Source organism: Drosophila willistoni (genome assembly GCF_018902025.1).
Source record: "Drosophila willistoni isolate 14030-0811.24 chromosome XL unlocalized genomic scaffold, UCI_dwil_1.1 Seg141, whole genome shotgun sequence".
In the NCBI taxonomy this organism is placed as follows: Eukaryota; Metazoa; Arthropoda; class Insecta; order Diptera; family Drosophilidae; genus Drosophila; species Drosophila willistoni.
In genome coordinates this window covers 13,015,337-13,030,004 of record NW_025814052.1, presented here as the reverse complement: position 1 = coordinate 13,030,004, position 14,668 = coordinate 13,015,337, and the positions used below count along the sequence as shown (strand labels likewise).

The 14,668-nt window shown below is 36.6% G+C and overlaps 1 protein-coding gene across 3 annotated transcripts; it reads right to left on the bottom strand.

Moving 5' to 3' along the window:
- Window positions 1–46: 46 nt before the first annotated feature.
- LOC6641318 (inositol-trisphosphate 3-kinase A) lies at window positions 47–13,020 on the bottom strand. 3 transcript variants are annotated; one of them, XM_047011469.1, is made up of 6 exons: window positions 8,729–8,793; window positions 1,565–2,641; window positions 1,186–1,435; window positions 848–1,116; window positions 540–650; window positions 47–472 (listed from the first exon to the last, which is right to left on the bottom strand). In XM_047011469.1, exons 2-6 carry the CDS (start codon window positions 2,525–2,527, stop codon window positions 137–139), a joined length of 1,929 nt encoding a protein of 642 aa, XP_046867425.1. In that variant the 5' UTR covers window positions 2,528–2,641; window positions 8,729–8,793; the 3' UTR covers window positions 47–136. The 3 variants fall into 3 exon arrangements, with proteins under 3 accessions (XP_046867425.1, XP_002064266.2, XP_023030945.1); XM_002064230.4 differs by lacking the exons at window positions 1,565–2,641; window positions 8,729–8,793 and adding an exon at window positions 12,577–13,020; XM_023175177.2 differs by lacking the exon at window positions 8,729–8,793 and having other exon boundaries at window positions 1,565–2,694.
- Window positions 13,021–14,668: the final 1,648 nt, after the last annotated feature.

Here is a 14,668-nt window from a genome sequence, read left to right as displayed (position 1 = left end):
TTAAACTAAGTTGATTCTCTCATTTTCTTGTTTTTTTTTTTTTTTGTTTGCTTTTCAAGCACTTTTTTGTTGAGAAGGAAATGATTGTGTGTGTGTGTGGATGTGTGTGTATGTTGGGAATGTTAATTGGGATAATTCATTCGCCTAAAATGGTGCCTGCATCCTGTTCCAGCCGTTCTTCACGTTCCTGACGTTCCTCATGTGCCGCCTGCAGCTCGACAAATATGTCAATGAGATTATTGATCCCAATCAGATAGCCATCCTCATGATTCCCCACCTTCCAGGCTGAATAATGATCAATATTATGTTCCGGAGGCAGAGCCACTGTCTTGGCAAAATCAATTAGCCAGATACTAGCATGTGCATGATCATGGACAAAGAGCAGCGAACTGCCGATTACCTCATGGGTTTGAAAGAATTCGGATAGGGCCAATGTGGCGCGAATTGCCCGCAGGCGTTGAATATAGCGAGGCTATATAGAAGATAAAGTTGATTATTCATAATATGAAAGTTGAAAGTGTATTTTATTAACTACTTACCAGTATATGTGGCTGACCACTGAGAAATTCATTAAAGGCCAATTTAATTTGTTCACGTGACTTGGTAGTTTTGAAATCTTTGGAACTGGTGCCATCGCTTTTCTTAATGCCCTGCAGAGAAAGAGAAAGACAGATAAATCAGTAGAGATTCTTTATTGGTTTAAATATGAAGCGGATCTGCCCCTCCCTAAAAGTATGCAAAGGAATCGAATTTCCCTAATATCCATGTGAACAAACAACATTTATAGTCAAACTAAGTTATTTGCATACTTTAGGGGACAGTTCCCTCTCCATATATATGTATGTACCTCAATCCGAAATCCAAGTGTTGCAGTACTCGATATCGTTTCACGCCAGACCATATAACGCGGTTTGGTCACCGCCTTGGCTGCATGTTCTTCAGCATTTGGTGCTTGTGGATCAATTTGTATCATCTTATCGTACATATCTTTTCGTAACTTTGGCTTCTCCTTGGCCTTGGATAGTTCTTCCTCTAAATACGTACGCACACCGATTTTGCAGTCCATTACGCAAGGTTGAACATAATCGCTCAATAGATCCTGTAACTGCAAATAGACTAGACCAAAAAACCACACAGACCAGACAATATGATAATAATAATCTCGAGCTGTGTAGAGAAACTCACGTTCACCATCTTCACTTGTCACCTGACCTTTGTAGACAGGAACATAGGGTCGCAGGACATCCTGCATAAGCACCTGAAAGCATTCTTCCTCCTTGGGGCAGAGTTTCTTGAGAACAGTACCAGGTTCGGGTCCAGCTTTGAAATTGCCCTGATGACCGGCCAATTGGACCCAAGGATAACGTTGTTTCTTATACGTCTGAAAGAACGGTGTCCATTGCACAATATTACGTATTTTACGCCAACCGGAACTCTGCAAAAGAATAAATAATTTTAGAAACTTATCATTAAGCATTCAAAGGAATTCTGTTTAAAGTTTAATCTTATATTTATCATGTGTGAAATTTTGACATTGTGCCCCCTTCCCCCTCCCGATCTGTACCTTCTTTGTACCACTCGCAGATGTTGAGGCATTCGCTGCCGATGTTGAGGACGAATTAGTTGTTGAATTTGCTGCCGATGTGGACACATCTGAATCCCATTCAGAACTCAAATCATCACTGCTCGCATAACCATAATCCCTTGGCATGGGCACTTCGAGCAACGATTTCGAGTATTGTATATAACCGGGACATAAACTCTGTCCCAAAGGCGAATGCGATCGCCTCAGGAATATGGGTGATTGCGGCGATGCCAATGGTTGTGACAGTTTCCTATGACCCACCGCTGGGTGGCCAATATGTTCGCCCGAATTCGCTGTTATGCTTATCGTTGGCATTGACAGTTTCTTTTCGGCTCTTTGCCTGATGCCATGAGCCTGGGCAAAGGCCAGACTACATTTACGTGGCTGCATATTATTGCCGGAGAGTTTGCGACGAAAGATTTTCTTAACATTTGTGGCACTCGATGTACCGGAGGCAACTTCTGCTTCACTTCCAGCATCTTCGCTATCTTCATTGGAGGCTGTGGTTGGTTTTGTTCCTTTGTTTTTTATTCCACTGCCAGCATCACTATCCAAGCCATCGTCGTTATTGACATCATCATCATCCTCATCCTCATCATCATCGTCGTCGTCATCATCGAAATGTAGTTTGGCTATATCTTCGGGTGGTACATCCGGAAAATGTAACAATTTGACAGTAACTTTTTTACCCGCCTCATTATAATACACTTCTTTGGCGCTCATTCTATCGAAATCTTCGTAGATGCGAACTTGTGGCGATGGCGGCGGAGTTGGCGGTGTTTGTCCAGATGCCGATGCAAGAGCTGCAATTGCTGGTTGCACGTTCAAAGCAGCAGGCCGTCCTTGATTCTGACCTGAAGGCGTTGACTGCTTTTGCTGCTGCTGTTGTTGTTGCTGCTGCTGCTGCTGCTTAAAGGCACGCACGGACATTTTACACGACATGTGGCAATGGGCGTTCTAGTGCACATTAGAGAGAGAGATACACATAACAGCTAGAACTAGACCTAAAGGTATACACTGACTGCCGCTGCCGCCGCCGACGACCTGTGATTGTGTCTATTATAAACACACACACACACACACACACACACACACACACACCCACCGAGAGCGACAGAGAGACAGAGAGGTGAAAAGAAAAAAGGGAGAGGAGAGGAAGAGAGATAGATTGTAGAAAAAAGAAAATGTGTATAAACGAATTCAATATACCCGTTGCTCAGTATAAATATTGTTCTAGAATCATTTTGAGAAAATTTGGGAGTTGTGAGACACAATATTTTGCTCCTATATATCTCATATTTAATGTTTTCATGTTTATAATGCTTAATTACTGAATAAATTATACAAAATTTATACATTTTTCACAATTTGGAATACTTTTTTGTGTGGATTCCTCAAATTTTAAGTTTTTATGACGCCACAAAGTATGCTACAGAGAAAGTGCTGGCTGGGAATTTGATTGTTATAAAAATTTATCTCAAATAAAAATTAAACTCAATTTATGAATCTTGATGCAAGAACTGCCCAAATTTCCACATATAAATTATCTTTAACGAACAATAACTTTGGTGTAAGCCTAATATAACCTTTGAGGTTTCTAAGTAACGGGTATATATAGAAAAAGAGTCAGCTAGGGCCAACGGAGAGGTGGAGGAAAAGACAGAGAAGACATCTTGATGAAGCTGTTGCTGTTGCTGCTGCTGCTGCTGCTGCAGTGATTGGTGATTGTTGATTGCTGATTGATTTCTACGCATTTGCCAAAACCTGAACCTGTTCGCACCTAAATCGCTCGTTGGCAACGATGCCTGCTGCTAGCCATAAGGATATGGATATGGATACCCTTTAATCGTATTTGTAGTTGGCAATGATATATGTATGTATGGGTTTCAGTCCGGAAGTGAGAAGATAATCTCACTTAAAGAATAAAAAAATGAACTACAACGAATTACATGACGTATACGCCGTGTCAAACGAGCAATTGGTAATTCCACATAACGTATACGCCATGTTTGTTTGTCCATTGTCGATGATTAACAATAATCGCTAAGTATTGTGTATCCGAAATGGTCCATAACTAATGGGCTATACTAATACTATATATTAAATAATAACGTATACGCCATGTGTCTGTCTATCAGTTATCGAGATTTCGTTTTGTTTATGTCCAGGGTACGACTCGATTGATATATGTGAGTATATGAAAATCCAAGTCTTTGGCATTCTGTGCGCTATTCCTCGCGCCGATCGTCGATCAGACACATCAATCAAAATTGATTAAATTTATAATGCATACGATGTATCTCTTTATGTACATACATATGTACATCCATACATCTGTATGTACATATGTATCTGCCATGTAGCAACAAACTGAAAACTTAAAGTAGACATTTGTTTTTTTTTTGGTAGAAGTTGCGCGTGTTGGCATCTTGGCACCTCCATCTGAGGCTACTACTTACTACCACGTCTAGAAGCCAGTCCAGTCCGGACCAGACCAGGGCTGAACGAAGCGTTTTCAGACTCGGCGCAAGGCAAAAGCCATAAAAACAACAAGAACAACAACAAAACACATTATGATAATAATGGAAATGGCAACGGCTATCCAGTTACGAAAAGCAACAACAACAACAACAACAAATGAATTCGAATCTTTCTCTCTCTCTCACTCTCTCTCTCTCGCACGCTATATATACTGAAATTTCTTTCAAAACCATTTGACGTCATTAGCAAAAGCTGCTTCTGCCGACGTCGCGTCGTCGGCGACGTTGTCGATAACAAGTAACCGAATAACAACAAGAACAACTCAAACACCTCGAAACCTTGATACGCCAGCCGCGACGTTGACGCTGACGTTGACGTTGACGTTACAAGCATATTCCATGGTCCCATTTAGGGTAACCGTAACCGTAACCGCATGCTCAGTACACTAAATATTCGCCAGACCTTCGTTTTCATATCTTTTTCGAGTTATTTTTGGGTTTATGGTTTTTTTTTTGTTTTTTTGGTTCTTGTTTTCTGCGATCGATATCGTTGATGGAATGAAAACGATAAAAGTTGTGAACAAGCAAGATTGATCGTTTTTTGTTTGAAATGTTTGGCTAATTGGAAAGAAAGTTGCAAATGTGGTTCCTTTTCGTTCAAGTCCGATTAGAATTCAAAACAAAACATAAAATTATAAACAGTGTTGTAAAATATCTGAAGAGTCGCAGGATATGAGTGAAGGAAAGAGGAATTTAGAATATTTAGCATCTTTTTTTTCAATCTGTTTATTCATTAGAGCAGTCTTGGATTTTGAATTGTTGGAAGAATAGAATAGAAAGCAGTGTTGGAAAACGCTTAACAACTAGGATTTTGAAAGCGGTTTTTTGAGGTTTACAGTGTTGGAAAGCCGTCTAATGATCACCAAGAATTTCATTTTGAATTTCGAAAAGTGTTTTCTAGATTCACGCAAACTTAGCTTGATCTTTGTCAAATTTCTCGCCTAGACCGGTCGGTACTATAGCTTTTGGGCAAACATCGAAACGTCCTTGGAGCAAAGCTGATAGCTGATAGCATTATTCATTCAGAAAATTGGCGTTTTAGTTGAATAATCTTGAGCAATGTACTATATATACAAATATGTACATATAAGTAAGAGCATGATTTATCTCTGTCTGCTATAAATAACATTTAAGTGAGACAAGAAGAAGAGCACGATTTTATTTTCACAATTCGCGATTATCACCTAAATAATTGCAAAAATTGATGTTAAGTCTGACATTGGATCACCGGCACTGAGCAATTATTACAAACAGACAAAGAGGTTTGCGTATTTAGCTACTATTTTTTGTTTGTTTTTCTTTTCTTTGTGAAACTTTGCAAGATTTTGTTTTGTTCCCCCAAAAACAAAAGCAAAAATACTATACTAGCAGGCAGCAAAATGACTTTCAACTTGCAATTTTCACTGGGCATATTTATAGTAACGTTTAATGGGTAACTTACAAAATTTCTGGTTCATGTAAACACGAAATATTTGTTTCTGCCTGTGAGTAAATAATGCGACAACAAACAACAAATAGTTACATCGACTGCAACTTTTGTTGTTGCGTAAACTAAACAAAATACCTTAACATTTATCCTAAATATTTATACCCTTGCAAAAAGGGTATATTCATTTTGGTCAGAAAAAGGTCGCATAGAAGGAAGCATTTCCGACCATATAAAGTATATATATTCTTGATCAGCACGACGAGACGAGTTCAAATAGCCATGTCCCTCCGTCCGTTCGTCCGTCTGTCCGTCCGTCTGGATCAACGCAAACTCCTCCTAGACCGTAAGAGCTACAGTAGACTTGTATATACTGCAGGGGTTGTGTATCTCGGATTCAGCCGGATCGGACCACTATATCATATAGCTCCCATACAAACGCCAAAGTCACGAACAGTGACTTTTCTCAATAACTTCGTTATTTTCTTAGCTATTGTCGTGAAATTGGTGAGTTAATTACAGATATAAACGACTATGCCAAGTTTGATTAAGATCGGGTTACTATATCATATAGCTCCCATAGGAACGATCGTTCGAAAACAGTGACTTTTGTCAATAACTTCGTTACTTTTGACGCGATTGCTTTCAAATTAAAAAGTTTTTAGTTTAATATATCCGTTAATGACTGTGCCGAATTTGATAAAGATCGGGTGACTATATCATATAGCTCCCATAGGAACGATCTTTCAAAAACAGTGACTTTTGTCAATAACTCCGTTACTTTTGACGCGATTACTTTCAAATTAAACATTTGTTAGTTTAATCTATCTGTTAATGACTGTGCCAAATTTGATCAAGATCGGGTGACTATATCATATAGCTCCCATAGGAACGATCGGTGAAAAACAGTGACTTTGAACAAAGAATATCTTCGTTATGTCCTATGCTAAGATTGTAGGCCGTTCCTTCTCAAACATTAGCATTTTTAGCTTAAACGTTTTTCCAGTTTAATGGCTAGAGGTAAGGAAATAGTTACCAAAAAAGTTGCAACGGTATACAAACTTTGACGCGGTCGAAGTTAGCCCCGGCCCTTTGTTTTTTTTTCATTTTAATAAATTAAAATTATATTTTTCACTTCAATCAAGTATAAAATATGAATATGAGGTTTTACAACTCAACTACAATTATGTAAAGAAAACTCAAAAAACAATAAGATAAAGTACAACAAAAAAAAAAAACTAGAATATTTTATTGTTGACAAAATCTAACAATAATTTGAAAAACATTGAGTTGAAAAACACTTTTGAAAGGCATTATCGAACATAAAGTCTGAAATCTTTTACAATTTCAACTAAGTTTTAAGACTATAAAGCATTGTCAAGTTCAGAAAACTAAAATTAAAAACTCCCTGTTTACATAAATCTATTTAACAACAATAAAGTAATGTTGTTTAAAAGTTTATTCAAAGTTAAAAATCGTTTAAAAACTTGTCTTTTTTTTCAGGAATGAATTGAGAAAACATTCTTCTATGAATCCCTGACGATTTCATAGTATTCATAGGTCCATTTGGTGTGGATTTATGTCTAGAATATAGTGTTGGAAAACGGTTTCTAATGCAAATTTCTTGAAACTTTCTGCTAAACATATTCTATTATTGGCTAAATGTCAGGAGTTTAGTGCTGGCTAACGTTTTAATCTAAAAATCAAAAGTAAAAAGGTGCCAAAAAATAAAGTCGGAATACTTTTAAGGATATGCCAATTAAGGAAACTTTCTTCTACTGACTATTCTATATTGAATCGCATTTAATCTGTCATTATGTCTAGAAATTTTTGTTATCTAATGCAAAATCAAGGCAAAGTTTACAGAAACGACTTTCATGGCAAACAGAACTCTTTCTCTCTGTATCTAGTAGATCAAGATTATATATATACATACATATATGGGACTATGGGTGTATAGCCATGTCAAGATTTCGATAGGGTATAGCAATTCTATTGTATTATATGAAACGACGTCGACAATGGCGATAACACAACTCGATATAAGGTATAGGTACATATATAGTTATGGGGATATATGTATATATAAATGGTTTACTAGGTGCCGCAACGCATTACAATATTATTCACACACTCGCACACACACAGACACACACACACTCTGTCTCTTTTTAACAAAGGTTTTGTTGTTGCCATAATATATATGTGTATATATACATTTTTTTTAACTACCGAAAGCCTTAAATTAATAAAGTAAACATTTTTTTTTTCTATTTTGGTTGCTATTGACGCACAGAATGGTTTGGGTTCACTTGGTTTTGGATCGTTTTTGGGGGCGGTGGATACCAACTAATGAGAAAAAGAGACATTCTAAAGAGAGACAGGGAGAGAGAGGAGAGTGCTGAGGGATTTAGCTTATTGTACGGCGGATGTTATTGAACGATCGACGCCAATTACAGCAGAAACAGCAGCAACAGCAACAGCTGGATGAAGAGAGAAAGGGAGAACTTGTGGGAGGAGATGTTGCGGGGGAAGTGCCATTTTTGGCTGACTTAAATGAGCTTCAATTGCCGAAAATTGTTGTATAAAAAAAAAAACGTTTCTCTGTTCATTCCGATCGACCTGCCCGTTTGTCCATCTTCAATTATATAATTTAGATGCGTTGGTTGGAGAGTCATTTAGTGTGACTTGGGGGCGAGGGGGCGAAAAAAGTGGGGTGTGACCTCCCCTGCCATCCCCTCACCGCTCCACCCCACACACACACACGCACACACACATACACTGGGAGTCTGAGAGTTCTCGACCCATTGACGTCGTTGTCGTTCAGCAAAAATTTGTTGCTAGTGTTGTTGTTGTTGTTATTATTATTGTTATTGTTGTTGTTGTTGGATGTGTAAATGTTTACATAAACTTGAATAAATTTTGGGTGTAAAGTATGTATACATATATATAATGTTTATGTATATTTTGTGTTGTTGTTCTTGGCTTTCGGCTCTTTGGTTTTTTATTTTGTGTCTCTATGCGTTTTGCTTTTGGCGCGTGCTAAGACAGTTAACGCTTTTTACATTAGCCGCAGCAGCAGCAGCAGCAACAATAACAATTTGCCCCCTTACCCCTAACCATTTGCCACTTTCCACTTGCCACATGCAACAAGTTAAATGATAATAAAATACATACACAACTTTATGACAAGCGAAAAATGTCATTAAACAAAACGAAAAAAAAAAAAAAAATAATAATAATAATACAAAACGAAAACAAAAACACAAATTAAAATCAATTTTCGGTAATTTTGTATCGTCGTTTTGGAATTTTTTGGAATTTTGCTGGCTTGGTTAGTCGATTGGTTTGCTGCTTTGGTTTGGTTATTTGGTTGACGCGTTTCACAGTGATGGTTTCTCCGCCGTACCGCCGAGACAGACAAGACAGACAGACAGACGGACAGACAGACAGACAGACAGGCTAACTGACTGACTGACTAACAGACACAATTGGTGGGGCGCTCTCGTTTCTCTCCACGCAGCCAGACCGAAACCGCACGCGATCGCTGCAAAAGCTCAACTGGTTGAGAGACTGACTCTGCGCTGAAGCGATGAGCACCACCAGCAGCAGCAGCAACAGCAACAGCAACAGCAGCAGTAGCAACAACAGCAGCAGAAAAAAATTTCCGTACTTTTGATACCCAAAAGCAACGACTTTGCCGATATCCTCTAAATGACAAGCCCATAGACAGACTAAAGCGAGGAAACGACTAAAACCCCCTCCGAAATGTTGCTATAGACTTTGAAGTGCCTTCTAGAATCTAGATCCTTAAATGTGTAAGCTTTAGGGAAAACTTTGCCCTCTAAAGTATGCAATAAGCAGTCCAAATATCAGCTATTAGAAAAACATAAAGAAATTTTAGTTTGTAAAAATACCAAACGAAGCTATTAACTAAATTTGCTAGCTCTAGTTAATATATTCTCTGAGATCTAGAACGACATGGATCGTATGCTCTGTCTGAATGATGATCGAAAATATATAAACTTTATAAGGAGATGTTTTCTTATGTCTGTTCCCAAACATTTTGTTCTTAAAAGAAGTTTCCTCATTCAGATAGTTGAGTTTAATTTCTTATTTTCCTTTCTCATTCCTACCTCATTTATTGGATATACATATACCCTATTCAATGCCTTATATAGGGTATACAACAGCTGGAAGCAGCAACGGCGGCAAATGTAAAGTGTATAAAGTCCTAACTAATTACGAGGGTTTCCAATTGAGTTTCAAACCCTTAGAACAAGGGCATATATCATTTTTGAATAGATATAAAATCCATAAGTAAACTTGAATTTACTTTTTAAAAGCATAAACTTTTAATTCCATACTATTATTAAAACATGATTAAATCACATAAAATATATGTGTATATATCCAAAATTAACGAAAGAATTTTAAAGCTTGAAATATTGTTAAGTATTATATAAAAAGGCAATCGGGAATACAGAATGCCCCAAAAACTTTTAAATGGAAAATGTCATTCAATCAAAAGCATCATAAATTTTAGAAAAAAAAAAAAATCTAAGCAAAATAATTAACCAAAAATCATTACATCAGATTCATAAGATGGAAACAGAATATTGTTAACTATCCAAAACAAAGTTTTTGATCAATGAAAAGTTGAAAAATCGAAATTCTGTACAAACATGAAATTTTAGTTACTTAATGATGGAGATTTCGAAAAGCAGAAAGCCCTGAAAAATTGGTCAGTAATTTCATAAATATAAGTTAAGAACCAGCTTCAGCTTGGCCAAAATAAAAACCAGACTTTATTTAAGCTACATTTTACAGGGTTATCCTATAACTCAAGTAGCAACCCATTAATTAATGAGGGAATGACGCGAAAATAGCTAATATTGAGACTGATAACACAAACAGCAATGACAGCCATGGAGATACGCCACGGAATCGCACATACAAACACACACACACACACACACACACAGGCATAGACACAAAGACCAGGCATATGGACTTTATATATATGGAATAGTTAGACAACGCCAATAGAATTTCCAATGTGAGGGAGTGCCATGCCATGTGGTGTGTGTGTCTGTGTGTGTGAAAGTGTGGAGGAGTGGGTAGTGGGAGTGGGAGTGGGTAGCAAATAATGATGCTCATTAAAAATTGAAACGCCTAGCCCCTAAAATATATATCGTTATCACATTGATCCTTGAAGAAAATTCCATTAAAAGAATGATGAGTTCGACGAGAAAGTGCCATTACTTTCACTTACGATCAACGATCCAATCCGTGCCGCAACGAGTTGATCTTCTCTTCTCTTTCAAGCTACTCTCTAGCATTCGCTCTCTCTCTCTCTCTGGTGTAGTGACGTCAATGGCGATCGCGTAGCAGCAGCAGCATTAACAGCAGCAACAGCTTTTTGGACCGGTCCATAAGTCCAAAATACTCGTAATTCAATATGACTGACGCCAACGCTAAGCTGTAGCCTGTGCCTCAGTCGCACAACCTTAAGTCTCCCTTGAAATTTTAAAACGATCGGCGCAAAAGCAAGTGAACTTTTACGATTTTCTTATTTTGTTTTTTAAATTTTGTTGTCACTTTTTTTAAGTGGCAAAAGCTTTGTTTTGCTGATCGTTTAGCCAAGTTAACAACCCCAAAGAAGCTTTGTTAGACAACCGTTATTTATTTAAGCTTTGAACGATCACGGACGAAAATTTCTCTTTCTTCATTCGGGGACTTACAAGTTTGTTCTTTTTTTCAAGTTACTAGACATATCTAGAGATGATCCCTAACAATGATCACAATTATAGAGCAAAAAAGAATAGAACATGTTCAGTTTTTTGCTTTCTTACTCATGAGCCAGGAGGAGGAGGAGGAGGATGAGTCACCTTATTTGTCACTACCCAGGACTCAATCAAAACAGAATGAAATTCCCTGAAAGACACCAACTTAAGGGGTTACATCTAGTTAGAATTTTCAAAAAATCGAAATCGTAATGTACATGTATTTAAGTATACACTCTAAAAATTTCAATCCGACGATTATTTTTGAAGTTACACGCATAAATGTAACGACGCGTCAGTGCATTTTAAAATGCTTTTAAAACTTTAACCTTGTCTTTCTCAAAACTGTGTTTTGAAAGTCGGTGACCAAGATTTCTCAGAAACGGCTGAACCGATTCATCTTAAATTTTTACACAGGCTTCTAAACTATATTTTCTAGTACTTAATCGAAGCTTTTTTATTACCGATAAAAATTGTCTTTTTTATACACAATTTAACGCCAAAATTATGGCAAAAAATAGATTTTATTTTTGAGAATCCGCCATTTTGTCAAAAAATTTGTTTTTTCTTATTCCTTCGATTAATTACAAGATTATACATTACTTTAACGAAATCCGTTTGGTTTTTTTTATTTCAGATAGTCCACTTTCAGAGATTTAGTGGTCACCGTAAAATGCCTTCTCTAAAAGGGGTTCCAGGAGATCTGCTGTAGCAGCTTTAAAAACTGTTATTTTGACAAATAAAAAATTTTTAAATACTCTTCATAGTTACCATAATATATGTATAAATGCTTAAAATAATAAATTTAGAAGTTTTCTCTGGAAAAAATTTTGAAAAACCTCATTTTTGAGAGCTTCTAACTAGATGTAACCCCTTAAAGATCTGTCTCGAAACTAGTGTAGATTTAAATGCCTTTAGATTCGATTCTGGCGTTGGATGGATCAACAAACGATTAATATGAACAACTCCAATCTATCTATATAATTGAAATAATTATAATCATAAAGCTTAGAAATTTAGGCTTATCGTTAAACCTAAGTAGTTAAAAATAAGACATCACTCATACGCAGTGTTGACTATTAAATTTCATCATTTTCGTAGGCAATTTATTCGTATTGCAAGATTGCAATTTACGTCTTTAAGAATAACCAATTCTATTCTTTTTCTGCCAAGTGTCTTGATTAATTTCATAAATTAATTCGACAAATTACGTTGAATTGATTTAAATGACCATCTTACCTTCTTTTTGGCCGCCTCAGCCTCGGCCCCGCTGACCACATAAAGATCAACAATGCCCAAAAGGCAATCATCGCAGCGGCAAACATCCTCGCCAAAGGCCAGCGAACCGAGGCTACTTGTCGAATCCAGCGAATCAGTACGACGCAGGCGACTCGTGGCGCTATTAACACCCAGCCCACCACCCACTGGCGGTGGGGCACCAATTAAGCTTGAATTGTTTTGAATCGAGGTGCTTGGATCGTTTGAGGAGCCGGCTCCTGAGGCTGAGGCTGAGGCAGAAGCAGAAGCAGAGACAGAGCCCGTGCCGGCTGCTGCAGCTGCAGCAGCTGCCTCTATTTTTCTAGCCAATAGCTGTTCCATTAGCGTACGCGGACGCGATGAGGATGGAAACAATGCCATCGCTTCGTCTCTTTAACTTTCGTATTGTAATCAATTAAAGTTTTTTGCCTAAGTCTTTCGTATGAGTAGTAGGCTTAAGGCTTGAGTCATAGAATCAAACTGAATTCCATTATATTTACCTGGAAGCAGAAAGAAAAATTAAGTTCAATTAAGTTCAAAAGTTTAATTGTGTTGTTAAAACTAAGATCTCGTTTACTTAATATTAAATTTAACTAAAAAGTCTCAACGTTGTTAATAAAATTAAATAAGCAAAACTTGCTGAAAACCTGGAATCAACTATCAAACCAGTCGTTGTTGTTGTTGCACATTGTACGTCATCATATCAACACATTTATGGGCACATAAAAGTCAAATAATAGATCCAAAAGATACATTTTGCCATAGAGCTCTCCTAACTCCTAACTCCCAACTTCCACTCCAAGTAGGCCTGGAGTGTAGTTGTTGTTGTTGCTGTTGCTGTTGTTGTTGTCTCTTGTCGTTGGCCAAATGATTTATATGCTTTGTTAGCTGTTGTTGTTTCTCTATACACACACATGCACAACCTATACACACCTCTATACTCTAGCCAAATGGATATCCCAGTTATGGGTCATAGTCAAGATTATTCAAAATATCCAACATAAAATCCTAGAAATTTCAATTTCAGATGAAATATACACAGAGCAGAGAAACTAGCCAAAAATTTCATTTGAAAAACTTCTTTGAATTTTCGAAATCCAGCACAGAGAAACTAGAAAAACAATTTGAATTGCAAAGTTCTAGCCAACAATTAATTTAGAAAACTTTTCCCCAAAGAATCTTTAATTCTGGGAATAAATTCCTTCTTTAATTCAGATCTTTGTACTTTTGAAATGGTTTTTATCCATATTTCATCATAAATTTGTTCATAATGAAAGGAGTTACATAAGAAGATATATTTCAAAAGAAATTATATTTCGTATTTCTAAAGTTGTTTTGAAGTTATTAATTACTTTTTAGTAATCTCATAGTAATCTCATCTCTCTTATTTCTAAACATGTAAATAAAATATTTCAGCTGATCAGACATAAACTCTGTAAATAAATCAATAAGCTAGCTTTAAGCTAAATATAATAATATGGAAATAAAGCAATGAAAAAATCTAAATCTAATCTCATAGCACAAATATTATTATTATTATTATTTGGAGAGTTGGCTTTAATATAGCACAAATAATCCATTTATTTTTAATCAAAAATAGTGAATTTGAGAAAAAATAGTTGCCATTATTTGAAATGCAACAAGTTCATAGAAATTATCCCTCCGATTGATCCTCTAGATCTAATCAGTAAGAAGATCAGTTGTAATTGGCTATAATCGTGTGGAATCGCAAACACTTTTTTGCGTTAAGTATCAAACTATCGTAGAAACATCTTTTAGTTCTGAAAAACTAGATATAAATCAGACTAATACTTAGAATTTCTATAAAATCAAAAAACTAGGTCTTAATTCTGAGACGATTTCTGTTCCTAAATCGATAGACGATGTCGACAAAGGCTCCTTATATATAGTGACAAGAGTATAAGCAATTCGTTTTGGAGTTTGGGCAAAATATACATACATATATAAACTGATATATATGTATATATATATATATATATATTTGACTTCATTTGAACTCCTTGTTGTTGGAGTTTTTCCAACTGTTTTGTACTTTTATGGTCGCGCGTTCGTC

Bases quoted from the DNA above. Each gene is read 5' to 3' on its own strand.
- LOC6641318 (XM_047011469.1), bottom strand. From the start codon at position 2,527: ATGTCGTGTAAAATGTCCGTGCGTGCCTTTAAGCAGCAGCAGCAGCAG. The intron at 1,117-1,185 runs GTGAGTTTCTCT...TTTTTGGTCTAG, and splicing joins GACAAGTGAAGATGGTGAAC to TCTATTTGCAGTTACAGGAT. The intron at 651-847 runs GTACATACATAT...CTTTCTCTGCAG, and splicing joins CACTTGGATTTCGGATTGAG to GGCATTAAGAAAAGCGATGG.